The sequence below is a fragment of the Merops nubicus genome, unplaced genomic scaffold (genome assembly GCF_000691845.1).
Source record: "Merops nubicus isolate BGI_N331 unplaced genomic scaffold, ASM69184v1 scaffold6786, whole genome shotgun sequence".
Classification (NCBI taxonomy): Eukaryota; Metazoa; Chordata; class Aves; order Coraciiformes; family Meropidae; genus Merops; species Merops nubicus.
In genome coordinates, this window is record NW_008612865.1 from 28,194 (window position 1) to 43,467 (window position 15,274).

Consider the following 15,274-nt stretch of genomic DNA (forward strand, 5'->3'; position numbering starts at 1 on the left):
CTCACCAGCTCTGTTGTCCTTCTCTGGACACACTCCACATCCTCAAAGTCTTTCTTCTGCCATGGTGTCCAAAACTGACCCCAGTGCTCAAGCTGTGGCCTCCCCATTGCTGATCCAGGGACTTCCCAACTCCTGCTGGACAACTATTTCTGATCCAGGCCAGGATGCTGGTGGCCTTCTTGGCCACCTGGGCACACACCAAGTCATGTTCAGCCAGCTGTCCACGAGCAGCCCCAGGGTCTTTTCTGCCAGGCAGCTTTCCGGCCACTCTTCCCCCAGCCTCTAGTGGAGAAGAAGAATGGTGTTGCAGAATTGTTAGGACAAGATAAAGGGTCAATTGGAATCTGACCATCCAAAGGGAAAAGAAATAAAATTCTGTTAAGGCTCCAAATATTGCTCTGCCTGGCTGCTGGGCCTGCTGTGCCAAAGCAGTGCAGTCCTGGCAAGGGCAAGCACTGGGATCACAAACCAGAAAGTCTCAGGATAAAGCATCCCATAGAAGCTTTATCTCCTGGATTGGCTGACAGACATCTTCTGTCTCTACGGAAACACTAGTGTGCAATAACAAACCTTTCTCTCTGTTGGCTTCTTGGTTTTTGGGATTACCAAAGTATCTGATGGACCTCATACCTGATCATATTTTCATCTATTCACACAGAATAGCTCCAGTATTCTACAGATAATGAAGCACAAGGTGGACTGCTGAAACCATTAAGTCGAGTCCTCTGCCACTTGTACACACAGAGATACATTTAGAATGAAATCTTGTGTGATGAGCTGCCCGGGCAATTTTTTTTTATTGTAACGTCTGTGGTATCTTCCTATTTTCACAGTTATATTGTCAGCTTCAGGGTTAAAAACCAAAAAGCAGTCAAGTCACAGGATGATATTAGCCATGAGATTTTATTGATTCGAACACTTATTTTCCATCCACATCCTGCCTGTTTTTTGAAAGTATTTCAGGAAACAAAACTAACATGCACAAAGAGCATTCAGAGCAAGAGAGACTAAAGGGAGATGCAACAAACACCAGGCAAGTGAAGGAAGCTGACAGAGTGTTCTTGTCTCTTGGAACCCACAAGTAGAACCCGTGTTAGCACCTATCCCAAAACTATGATGTCCTTCTTGCACGAAGGAAAGAATTACTGTGAAGCACAAAGCATGCCTTGTGGTTTATCCTCACTATGTGATATGGCAGGTTACACCAATTTGGAAAAAAAAAACAGGATTTCTTCACAAAGCCTTCTGTGCACCAGTCTTAATGTAGGTTTAAAAGAGACTAAACCCCACAAACTGCACTTTTAATATTGAATTTAGGCATCTCCTTTTTTTGTCACTCCCTTCTAAACACTACTGTTTGTGGACACATTAACATTTTGGAAGTTTCATCTGAAAAACAAAATAATAGACCAAAGTTCTGGAAAAAAAATCTACACTGAAGTTTGCATCATGTGGATTTCTCAGTTGCTGCCAGTTTTCATCAGAATGTGAGGGGAATGTTTCAAATTGGTCAAATAACATGAATATTCTCTTGGTTTTTTGTCTCTGTGTGCATATACTTTTCTTTAAAGGAACTTCCAGGCAAATCTTGGTTGTCCTAAAGACTTCAGTCAAACAGCTTTGAAGGACACAGAACTTATTTCACTGAAACACAACTGATCTAAAATAAGAACCTTTTCAGGGCTTTATTAGTACAAGGAAGTCACTTTTTTGACCTTCTGTAGCTGTAGAATACCTGCACAGATTTCTTTTCAGAAAAGAAGGTCTGTATTTCACCATGGATGGTTGCAAGGGAGGGGGAAAAAAAATCAATCAAAATAATTAGAACTATTAATTCCTATTCTAACCTCAGGGCACCCCCAACATCTACCCTGCTTTTCGTGATGTGTCATCTGTGGTTCCAGTTTTTATTGCACCCGTGTTTCTACTGTTGATCAGCATTCACCAAATTTTGCAACTTGACCTAAATTGGTCCTTAAACATTTGAGAAATAATTATTTCATTTAACAGAATGTCACAGGATACACCAGCACAAGATTCAGGGCCATCTGGATTTTACCTCACAGGACAGAAAGAAAGGCAGTTTCTGTGGCTTGGGATATTTAAATTCATTTAGAAACTACGATGCATAGTTATGAAATACTATACACAATAGTTATGAAAACAGATCCCAAGTGTAATCCTGGCCCATCCACTCTGGTCTCTTGGTCTCTAACTCTCAATGGTCTAAAGATGAGCACAGTTGTTCTGAAGAACTTTCTCCACCTCTCTGCAGAAGTCAAAGTCATACTAACAGAGGCAGAGGAACATCAGTGCAAATTGCCAGTCTGCACACTCCACAAACACCACAACCCAGCAACGAACCACCTGCTCCCAGAACCAGAGCAGTCACAAAGGAACTTGGCACCTCGGCCACAGGCTCGGTCACTTGAGGAATTTTCATATTTTACCCTCCTGGTTCCATGCAGATTTGCTGCTCAGTGCTGACGCAGAGGAATGAAGTCGTCACCGGCGAGCGCAGCGGGTGCCGGGGCGCACCTGTAAAACCACGAGGCACCCACCCGCCTGTGAGATGTACTGCAGGGTTAGGGGTAGCTCTGCATCCTCCTGAGGGTGCCGTTGGTGATGGAGAGCCGGGTCAGGGTTAGGGGTAGCTCTGCATCTTCCTGAAGGTGGCGTTGGTGATGGAGAGCCGGGTCAGCCTCGCCCCGTAGTAATCGATAATGTAACTGGAGCCGTCCGAAGGGCCAACAATCTGCCAGGGGGAAGGAACCAGGGGCTTCAATAGGAAGTGAAATACACACTTTGTGCTAACGTCTCAATTACTGCTAATTTTCCCATCATAAAATTAGTCACGCTTAATTAGTCAAACAGAAACTAGATTTATTTTGAAGTTATGCTGTAGTTTAACTATCTTAGAGAGCAGTCTCAGAAGGAACGTTTCCTGAGGGCTTCTAATCAACCCAAGTGCACAGCCAGGCCCTGGCACTGGGCTAAGCCCACCAGGAGTTGAGTCACAAAATCTGGCTAACAAATGAGTGGGCCTCAAACCACTTTTCTTAAACAAAAGAGGGTAGGCAAGAGAGAACTGGGCTGATGACAAGTATCTTTGAAACTGCACAGGTAAGGAATGGAGAGAAGGAGTGAAGATCATGGCTTTTTGTGTTCTGGGAATGCTACGTTGAGATGGGATCACCAGGGAGATGAATAAGGAGAGATGAAAGATACTCTCAGCTGTGTCTGTAAGTGATTTGAGGCAAGATCACCATGACAGCATAAAAAGGAATTTGAGAATTTATATACTTTAAAAGACATATGAACAAAGATATATAATTTTAAAACATTTTTTCTACAAACTCATAAACAATTTCTATACTTGCAATGCACTTTAAGTTCATCATAGGCAACCTGTGATTCACGCTGAATGGACGCACCACAGAGTAGGACAACTTGGCAATTTCATGGTGTCACAAGATGTCACCCCAGCTGGGGATTTAACCACCATGAATCCTACAGTCACAGCTCTCGGCTGATATGGGACTTGTATTTGGTGCAGAGACAGGGAAAAAGCGAAGTCTCCTCTCCTACACACTGCATGGACACCCCAGATGATGGGCTCCATCAGTATAAGCACATGGAAAGGCAGAACTTCAGGTTTCTGGGAAGAGCAGGACATCTCCTGCAAACTCCACCACTCTGTGTCACATAAAGAGCTCACAGGTTCTGGCAAAGTGAATCTACAGTGCTATAGCTTCCAAGATGTTCATTACAGGTATTTATAGATAGCTAATCTAATTTTTAACTCAAACAGCAAATATGTTGATATTCTGTATCCATATTCTACAGCATTAATCTCGAAAGATAGATAAAATAAATGCCTTTATTTTTCAATGCACAAAGGTTCTTCAGGCTAAAATGCTAACAAAGAATTAGCAATCAAATCAAAGCTTTAAACACACACAGATTTGTATCTTGTTTTGAAAGCCCTGACTTACCTGCATTGAAATAAGTATGAAATCAATTAGGCTACCAATTCCACAAAATCCTACAGTGCAGAACTTTAACAACCCTAGAAGAGGAAAACAAAATTTAACTGTAGCTTTAAGCCAGTGATTATGAAGTTCATAGGTTTCTGGTGGCAACCACATCCCAACTCTCTCCCCATCCTGCAAAACACATATATGTCTAGAAAGAGACCTAAAGTTAAAGATTTTTAATTATCTGGGGAAAAAAAAAACAAAAACAAAAACAAAACTGCATATTCCTATTTCTACATCTTGAAATCATTTTAAATATCTTAAACATCATTTTTTTAAAACAGATTTTTCTTAAACAAGAAAAGGCAAAAGTTGATAATCAAGTTACTGTAAATTTACCTCTTTTTGATTGAGAGACAGACAGAAAAAATCCCCAGTTGAGCTGCAAAATTTACTTATGAATAGAAAGAGATTTTCCGTCATCTCATGAGCTGCAGCACATCATGATTTGATTTTTAGAACACACAACTTTGGAGAACAACCCTTTGTATCATTTTTACATTTTTGCTGAAACAGGACTTTATTTTGGATATATATTTTTTATATATATATATAAACACTCCTTTTTAACTGGTATTCAAAAATGTTACTTTGTATGAATAAATGAAAGATTGATGGAAAATATATGGGAATAGCAACTAAGAGATAAATGTTTCATTGTAAGATGGCATGTAAGGCAGACTTGATTTGGAAAATGCCTTCAGAAGAAGGAGACTGTCCTAAAATTTATTTATTTATTTTCAATATCAGTAGTTTCTTGTACAATGAACATAATACAATGAGTACTATATATATTGTATATAGCTGAGGCAGGCAAACATCTAGGTTAGAATAGCAACTAAGAGATAAATGTTTCATTGTAAGATGGCATGTAAGGCAGACTTGATTTGGAAAATGCCTTCAGAAGAAGGAGACTGTCCTAAAATTTATTTATTTATTTTCAATATCAGTAGTTTCTTGTACAATGAACATAATACAATGAGTACTATATATATTGTATATAGCTGAGGCAGGCAAACATCTAGGTTATTATACTTCAGCTGAGGCAGGCAAACATCTAGGTTATTTTGAGAGTGAGACACTCATTGTGAAGACATTTGTCTCTTTATGCAGGGATAGACAGAGGAATGCAGATCTGTCACATTTAAGTCAGTTGTAGGCTGTGCTGTAGAAGGAAAATACAGTTCCCTGCTAAAAAGCATGTCCTTGCTGTGCTTACATGGGCATCCCACTGCCTGGATATAGCTCTCAGAGCTGACAAGATCAAACTAGCATGATTTATAAACTCCAGGGAGACAGTTTATAATCTCTCCATGGGACAACACAGCAGTCAGAGACAACAGGGAAGAACACCTAAAAACACCTAATGACCAAGAGTAGTAGCAGGATGGGCTTTCAGCTGATTAGAAGAAAAGCCAACGTGCATATTACAACCAAAATCGTGCTACTGAAATGTCAAAAAAAGACATATATTGTTATTTAAACCAACTTGTTCCCAGTGGCTGACAGCAGCCAGACACAGGCAGCCTGGGTACCAGTACTGGCAGCAGTGCAACAAAACCTGAGGGAAACAGCCAGCTAGAGAAACAGCAGCCTTAGGAAACAACAGCCAAGAGGATGAAATCATGTCAAACTCTGGTGTACAGTTTGTTTACTACCTGCACCAAGTGCAGTCACCACTTAAGATGTTATCAGTGACTCTCCTTATCTCCTCTCCAGCTCTGGTCCTGAACCTCACTGCCACTTGGCATTTTAGGAACACAGCAGTCCCCTTGCTATTGCTGGTTCTAGCAGCAGCTCCAGTTCACTTGAGGAACTGGCTGCTCTGTTATGTTACTGGATGCAGAAGAACTGTTTCTGAACCTGATATTTCTGGAGTGCAGGGTAAGGCTGATTTTTTTCTTTTCCTCCTCACTTCCCTCCCCACAAGCAGATCACACTGTGAAAATAAACTGCTCTAAAGCATGAGGGGCAAAAATAGTGCTCTTAAGCAGTAATAACTTATGGTTTAGCTCACAGTGTGTGGGAGAGGAAGAGGCTGCCTTCCTGATTTCTTTATATTCAATAGCTTGTTTGTATTTGTGTGCTCCTTAAGCAAAAGAGAAGGAAAAAAATAATTAAAAGAACATTTACATTCTTCAGTAAGCTTGCACAAAATAGTTTAGTGTTATTAACCTAACCATTTTTTGCCAATGCCTCGATGACCTAGAAAACCATGAATCAAGCACTGTCGAGGAATCCAGTGTATTTTTAGTCTTTTTTTTCTTTTCTACTCTTACCTGTTTGCTTCTGTCTTCTTTACCTTCCAAAAGCTTGAAAATTTGGCTTTGGAAGAGTTTAAGTCTTTTAACTTTGGTCACTGGCTACAGTATATTCCATGACTGTTAACAGGAGTAAGCCATGAAGAACTTCTATGTAAGAATGGACAATATATAAATCTCTATTACTACAATACATTACAAAATAATTATTCCAAATTATTATTCCGAATCCAATGGTATAACAAAAAGGTGCACCTTTCTGACCACTTCCAAAATTCTATCTTTTTGTGAAACAGATGGACAAAGTAAGTGATAATTATAGAACCTCAGGAAAAAACGGCGCAGATGTTAACACAAGATTATTGAGGACAGATAAGGCTATTAAAAAACCCAAAGACTTGCATTTAATAGGCAGAAATTCAGAATTCCTAGCTGAAGTAGCAATGACATATATAGCTTTTTCCAATGCATTGCTCTGTGCTATCTAGACTTAGATTTACTCTATTTGTCCAACTCAGAAACAAAGCCAGTGGAAGCAGTTCTAACAGACTAAGATATTTCCATTATCTAAAAGCCAGTGGCACCATCACCCTGGGAATCAGGTCCTAAAAATGCTACCCAGAAAGCAGCTGTAAACTTTGTCCACTGTTTTCTTGCTAAAATCAAGCATCATTTAAGTAGTTGGCACATGAGTCAAAACCACTTCTTTTTCATTGCCTCACAAAGAATGCTGTGGCAAGCATCACTGCAAAGCAAATGTAAAGGAAAACTCTGAATGGCAATAATCAGGTTTGCTTATTAGGACTTTATCTGTTGGACAACTATATATCCATTTGTCACCACTCACTCCAACCGAAGAGCAGGCTGAGGATAATGCAGGATTTTATCTTACTTGACAATAAAGTAAGGATTCTGGCTGTAAATATTAAAACTGTGACTGTCAGCCTTCATAACTCAAAATTTAAGTATACACATACAACTCAGCCGTAACAAAAAGCTTTACAGCAAAGAAAAAATAAGAAACTTACCTAATGCAGGGTAACCTAAATAAAATCTATCTGCTCCCAGCCATCCAAGGAACAAGGACAGAGCCACTGCCACTTTGTAGGAGTACCCATTTCTGCCAAAAGAAATAAGTAATGTAGACAGTGACTGCAAAATATACACACTCAGACTTTTGAGAATTGAAGTAGTGACTCATTTGCCTGCTGCATCAGTTTGAAAAAAAAACAAACAAACCACAACAGACTTTATTTATCTTCAATTAATGGACACAGAATTGATAATGTTAAGCTTTCAAATTGGGTAGGCATCCTCCAGAAAGCAACCTCAGCTGTGGCAACTCAAGTATACTCTTGCAGAATACAGATTATTCTGAAAATGAATCATGATTTCTTGTCAAGACATAATTCACTTGCTGATACATTCCCAGTTTCACAGAGTTCCTCCTAACTCAGTCCAGCCCTGCTGAGAGAACCCTTGAAAGCCAAGAGAGGGATGCACACTGTCTGTAGGCATTAGTCTCACTCTCAGCCAAATCGAGAGGAACAGGACAGACAGGTGAGACGTCAGCAACGACAGTAATTGCAATGAGATCTGAGGGAGAAATGAACCATGGCCACTGCCTGAAGAAGCTGCAGGAAGGATTCAACAAAAAGAATAAGTCACGTATCCACTTACTACACTCTAAAGGTAGTAAGTGGCACAAACTCTCCAATGAAAAGAACTGTTGATGGTACAAAGGTTTACAGGGGTAGAGAGAGACTCTGAAGTGAAGCACCCCATGGTTAGTCACACAAAACACACAGATCCAAGAGACTTTTTGAGATTTGTACTAATTGGCCCCATTCTTGCCAGCAGCTGCAGTGCTGTGGCCACCCAACCACCTGTAAATTTGAGTCACTGCTGATGTGAGCTCCACACTAAGGAGGAGCCAGGAACTTACAGCTATCAATACTAGAGCTTGCTGCGTCCTCTGCTGCATTGGCAAACAGCTACCTTCTGAAAAGAAAAGCAACCCCAAATGTAATTAGAACTTTAAAAATATTCAATAATTCACTGGTTTGATACGTGCACTATTACGTGCCAGCGATTTTTTAATAAGCCCAAATGAAACTCTTGCTTGACAGCTGAATAAAACCCATGGAGTTTCACAAAGACAGCAGTCGAGAAAAGTCCAAGCACCTTTATTAAGCACTTTCAATGCCAAATAAAGATCTACTTTTTTGCTTATTATCCAGATTTACTGACCCTAAAACTTAATGGCAACATTAGGTGATTAAATCATGACTCTTGCCTCAATATTTGTTACTTAGCACTTATTAGCAACACAGAACATACTGGACATTCCTGGAACCTAATGTAATGTAAATGATCATCTTTAGAACTGTCTTGTTTCCACTGTAAAGAACACTAATGGTTTTATTTAAAAGTTGAGGTAAACTGTGGGCAATTGTTTATCAACTACAAAGTGTCAACAACCCTCCAAGGACACTAAAGCATAAAAAGCACCCCTACAAAAAGGGGTAGAAAACAGCTTAATTTAGGATGCTCCTGATCAAAACTAGTAACAAACTGAGCACTTGCTTATGCCCCGAGATGCTCTGAAAAGCACAAGTCTGCAACCTAGTCAACATCAAACTGATGGGCAGAAGAAATCTAGTATGAAGGGGAAGCATGTGAATGCTGTAACAAAGCTGCCTCCACTCTTTATTTCCTTTGTCTTACTCACTGTTTCAGATAAAAAATACGTGTCAAAGACTAAAACAGTGAGTAGGAAAATAACATGTCCCAAACATCTAAAGGAATCTCTACAGTCGGTAGAAGATGCAAATTCATTTCAGTTTCTCTTCTGATTATTCCTTGCTTCTCAGCTTCATCCAATCCTTATGTTTTTCTGCATACATTTCTTCCAGCTGCCACAGTAAAAACCTTTTCTCCCTGCTCTTCCACATCAGTTGGTATATGCAGGTATTGCTGTAGGTCACAGTGGTTGCTGTGCTCTTTTGGGGGTCTCATAGCACTGCTCAAAGACCTGTCTGCACTGAACTTCATGAATTTCACAGGCTACCATTTAATGGACTCCTTGCCTGGAGTAGCAATACTTGGACAACGGACACGTCCAGTCTGCAGAATCAGGGCCTGTATATATTAAGTAAAATGGGTGATAGGGTGTCAATCTGGGGAATTCCAGAATTCGGGGGGAAAAAAAAAATCCACCTCCAAAACATTGAATTAAAACCAAACCAAAGCAATCTTAACTCCTAGTTATTATTAGCACTTACAGGCTTTTGCTTGAACTAATACAAGGAGCAACTGAACACATCCACTTAGACAAACACAGATCATCTCCCAGTCTTGTACTAAAATAACTGGATCCAAGAACTATCTGGAATGCTGCTAAATTACACTTTTGGCTAAGGACAACTTGCTGCTTTGTCCTTTCCAGGAGCTCGGGACAGAGATTAACCCACTGTCCCCATGCTAGGACAATCCTGCTATAGGGAGATGCCTCTCAAACCGGTTTTCTCTTTAAATGAGGTGCAGATTATTTCTGCTAGAAGACAGCTAGAGTTTCCATCAAATCTCAAGTGAGATGCTGGAGAATCTCCAAAGAGCAGCAGAAAGGACAGGCCTATTATCATAATATTAAGCTAAAGATTCCTGCTTAAAATAATGTTTCTAAAATTCAAAAGGCCTTATGAAAGACTCACATAAACTATCAGTGATTAGACCACTTTTTAAACAAGTGTACACATGAAGGATGGTAAAATTAATCTTGCTGCCATTTTAACTGGCTTTGGGGCTTTACCAAGGGTGTGCTTCTGTAGCTCCTGCACCCACAGTTCTATTTTACTGGGGTTTTCAGCAAGCCCACGAAGGGTCATCTTCCCCTTCTGCCACATGAGCGGTCATGGGATGGAAAAGCCACAGCAAGTTCTTTCAATAGCGTAAATATTGATACTTCATCAAAAATAACAGTTGCAACCAAGTAACAGACATCACAAGAAGGATGATGTTTGTCTAGCTACACAGAATTTTTTAATTAATAAATGGGAAGAAAAAAACCCTACATTTAAAACCTTTCTAGAAACTATATTCAACGAAAAATATACATATATAAAAAACTCCAAATGTAAGAATTGCTGTCTACTCCAAAGAGGAAGCAAGCTTATTAAACTAGTACAGCTCATCTTATTCTCAGTCCCCATCACAGATGGGACTGAAATGCAATTGTTTCTGGACAAGAATGTGACTGAAGTCTAGTTTGCTAGCATTTAAATTTGATTAGATGTAATAATATGTTTTCTTCAATTTGCTGAGCTCTGACTGTTGAGAAGAATAAATACAGAGAGAATGTTTATGAAGCTAAGAGGCAGAGCTGTACTTCTGAGTTAGGGAAATTATAAGCAGTAAGTATCACATTAAAGTTATTTGCCCACTAGTGTCATGAGGAATACCCAGTGAATTGTGGAGTTTTAATTTCCAAAGATTCCAGCAGAACAAAAGAAAAAGGCTCCTACATGGATCCCACAAAAAGCAGAAACAAATGGCACTGACAGGTGTTCACTGATCATTAGCACTGGCCACTCAGAACATTTATTGGTACCCAGAGCTCTCCACTGCTCACAACGTGCTTTAGAAAAACTAGGTCCATCATATTCACGTTTCCAAAGCAGGCTCTTAAAATACACAGAGGATCTGATTAAATAGAAAGGTTGTTTAAAAATAGAGAAAGGTTCCTCTGAAAGAGACTTTTTTTGCAAATGGGAGACTTAAAACTCCCTCAATATTCCTGCATACTTAAGCTCCAGCTGCAGGCACACTTTAAGTTGGCATGAGGCTGTACTGCCAGTGAACAGAGCAGCCCAGCCCAGCCTTCCCTTCTCCACTCTCTCGTATCCTTGAGTTGCCCTCATCCTTGTGCTGGCACAAGCACTTGAAGTGACTGTGCTGTGACTCAGTTTGGGGAAGTGATCCAAGCTAGTTCACACCCAGACCAGCTCCCTGACTCAGTATATAGTGGGGATGTCAAGGAAGGGATGGAGAAATGTCCCCAGACGGCTCCTTGCAGCAGCTGTGCAGATTTTAAGCACATGTGAAATGTAGCCTTAGCATTTTGGGAAGATTTTTTGCCAGGGTAAAGTACCAAGTAATGCAAAGGTAAAATCCTATAGCAGAGCAAAGATACAAACATAACTAAACAAACAAGAAAAGCACCCGAGGCAGAGACAGATTTACTTACAAACATGCATGTTGTATCCTTTCACTACCTGTACCATTTATTACAGCATAAAGTGCAGGGCAACATGTTCAGTTCTACCTTCTCCTTTCCTTCTGACAACACGTTATTCTATTTTAGAAAAACATCAATATGAAAACCAAGCTGTATTACAAAAAACCAACATTGTACTTACACATTGCGACACGCAACCGGCTTGTAAAACCCAACTTCACGTCCTGTAAAGACTCTTTCTATGCCAAGGTGATCTTTGCAAGTTATATTTGGTGCTGGCAGACACTGAACTGGGGACAAAAAGTTATTTGAAATTAAGCAGTAACTGATTGGATATTGCAGCATTTTTCTGACAAGACGTGAGTGAGACACATGAGTGAAGCTTTACTGTGCAAGTCTTGATACAAAGCAAAGCACACACACGTAAGACTTTCCTAAAAAATGTCTTTTTTAAAGCCATTCCTACAACCTACTTGTATTTTTTCCCTGCTACATATTAAGAAAAATACACAAACCTAATTGCTGCCCTAATTCCTTTGTGATTTCCATTCTGGCACCAATATGAGTCAATGGGAATTCTGAACCTGACACACAGAAAATATTTCCACCACGAGAACGGTCAAACATTGGAACAAGCTGCCCAGAGAGGTGTCACCACCTGATGGTGAGGCCACCACCATCCTTGGAGGCTTTCAAGATCTGATGGCACAAAGACCTGAGCAACCTGGTCTGAGTTCAGTGCCAATGCAGCTTTGAGGTTGGACTACAGGACTTTCTGAAGTCTCCTTCAGTGCAAATTATTCTATTAATCCAAGCTAACGCTTGACTTTTAAGTGAACCAAAGTGGAGATCACAACAGAAAGTGACATCTGCTAAAAGTTTGCAATGTATTGCCAGAATATGAGACACTCTGCAGTACTGCTCTGTTGTCTTAAAGGGAAAAATCCCAGTCCTTTATCCACAGTCAATCAGTTTTCAGTGAGTCCTGTTGGTTAATTCCAACAACAAAACTGCAATCTAGGTGCAACATTTCTTTCCAGATTTTGCAGTAATACACATAGGCAAGATGACTGGTATCTGGATATTAAAATAAATAAATAAATAAATAAATCTATCTATATTGCATAGGGACCAAAGAAAAAATTAATTTGAGCTCTGTCAGGGCTTCGCCACTATAAAGTCCTACATGGATGCTACTGATCACTGTGCCTAATCTAAGATAATTACAAAAAATTACATTATTTCTTGTAAAAATTTAAGCCAAGAAAGCGCTTCCTTTTACTTACAGAAACTCACAGCAGTTAAAATACATTGTTGCAGGAAAGACCACAGTTTTCTTATCAATGTCATGCCAGTAAGATTCCAAACCTACTCAATGAGGCTACCTGGATACTTTAAATTAAACCTCTACTTGTTTGGGTGATGGATCCCAGAAAGGTGTTCATAAACAATAGTGATTCAAGCATAATCCATAGAATCACATAATGTGTTGGGTTGGAAGGGACCTTCAGGATCACCCAGTTCCAACCCCCTGCCATGGGCAGGGACACCTCCCACCAGACCAGGTTGCTCCAAGCCCCATCCAGCCTGATCTTGAACACCTCCAGGGATGGAGCATCCACAGCTTCCCTGGGCAACCTGGGCCAAGGTCTCACCAGAAGTGAGAAGTAATCCAGAAGATTAACTTTTTATTACTTGGATAATACAGGAAGTGAGAGGACTGTGGGGACAATCTCAACCTGCAGCATGCAAAAAATACTCCACAGTAACCAGTTGGACAACTAGCAACTGGAGTTGTGGTCAGTCTCAAGCTACACAATATTCTTTCTGTTCACTGTCTAAATGTTTATAATCAGGGACATGATGTCAAAGGTGATGCACAGGACTGAATGACTTTAAAAAGGATCCATTTTGGACAGCACTTTCATCCAGTCTCTGAAGTGTCTGGAAAACCCTCACTACTCCTGAGCATCCCAGTGCAGAAAATTATTCAGTATTTATGGAAAGCAAAATATGACAGACAAGAAGCATACACATGTATTTTAAACATCACATAAAGCCAACTCATTGTGCTATTAGCTAACACAGGGACTATTTGTTTCAATGCCTGAGAACACCAGAAAAGCTAAATTTAGCTAGTAAACCAAGTGATCAATTTAAGCATTTTTCTGTTGTACTCCAAAGTACATCAGAACTTAACATGAAAATAAATGTTTTCAAAACAGAGCCTCTATAGCCCCAAAACTGTCTGATGATGGAAGGCACCATGCTTCCTTAAAAAAATGTTTAAAAAATAGAAGATTTTGAAGGCTGTTCTGTCACATGTCAATTCTTCTCATAAGTATATGCAAAATGAGTATGACAGGAGTGGTTTGTTTTAATCACAGTTGTGCAGGACAGAGCCTAAAGGATATGAGAGTCATCGAAGAGATTTACCAGAAACCTCACTTAGAAATGTACCAATCAGAGACAATGTATTTATTCACTTTTAGTAAAGCACCCAATCCACACAAGTATTTTAGGCTTCCATACTAATGATAGTACTAATCCCATGTTTTATAAAGCTCACTGAGCAGATAGACAAATGCATAAATTGAACACTTCCTTGGAAAACATAGTTGCTGCCAATATATAAGTTAGAAATTCTTACCATATGCTGTGTGATTTGTACAATTCATTGGTTCTTGTGTACTATTATCTATTTTAGGCTCATCGCACATATATGTTCAGGTAATTGAGGAAAACATTTTTCATATCAAACACTACAACAGGTTTAACAGTAATTTATTCCACCCTCTTTAAACCCTGAGGATTTAAGATGCACCTTGATGTTAGTTCCTCCCCATGCCCCCAAAATAGGAACAGCACATTACCATACAGCAAATCTGCTAATCCAATTTAATACACCAATATATCGCATAAGCTCCACGTTTAATTAGTGCTGCAGTCAGCACTACCTAAAGGAACTACAATATTTATCAGTCACAGCCTCTGTATTCGAAGGCAAAAAGGTAGCACGCCTAATCTAGTCCTCTTCACTTACTTCAACATCACAGCACCTTTAAACTGAGGCATTTGGCTGAGAAGATTAAATCTACAGTAGCATACAAAATTCAAAGAGCATCTCAAAACGAACATCTGAAATGCCAGGAATTTGGAGGAGCAAAGTCCTGAGCAGGAACTTATTTCCAGAGGTCTGAACTCCCACAACCAAGTAAAGCAAGAGATGAAGTTAACTTTTCTGAGATTTGCTTTCCTGACACTTCTGATCTGCAGCTACATCAATAACTGTCAGCTACCATCACCAAACATTTTCTGGGAAGGCCTGACGGGCCTCTGGAGAGCCAGGAGCCTAGAAGCTAGAGCCTAACACCTGCGCCCCGCTCCTCTGGGCTGTGGAGGAGGGCTCCACCCGCACCCTGCAAAGCCACCACCTCTCACTCGACTGTCCTGCAAAAAATAAGAAGGTGGAGGGGTGGGGGAGAGGGGTCTCTCATCCCATGGGATTGTCTCTTTGAAAATCGGAGACGCCCCAAACCTGCACCCCCGAAATGAACCTGGGCGGCTGCAGCCGTGTCCTGTCCCACTTCTTCCAGTCGAGGCCCCCTCCCTGGGTTCGCGGTCTGAGGCTTTCTGTGACATCCCTGCCCCGTCAGGCACCTCACACCTTTCACCTCCCCTTGCTCTCCGCCCGAAGCAGCTGTGCCAAGCGGCCTCTCCTCAGGCAACCCCGGGGCAAG

The 15,274-nt window shown here is 40.4% G+C and overlaps 1 protein-coding gene across 1 annotated transcript; it reads right to left on the reverse strand.

Annotated features, from left to right (window-relative positions):
* Positions 1-2,637: 2,637 nt before the first annotated feature.
* TM2D1 (TM2 domain containing 1) lies at positions 2,638-14,254 on the reverse strand. Its single transcript, XM_008941679.1, has 5 exons — positions 14,185-14,254; positions 11,716-11,824; positions 7,327-7,418; positions 3,996-4,069; positions 2,638-2,755 (listed from the first exon to the last, which is right to left on the reverse strand). Exons 1-5 carry the CDS (start codon positions 14,252-14,254, stop codon positions 2,645-2,647), a joined length of 456 nt encoding a protein of 151 aa, XP_008939927.1. The 3' UTR covers positions 2,638-2,644.
* Positions 14,255-15,274: the final 1,020 nt, after the last annotated feature.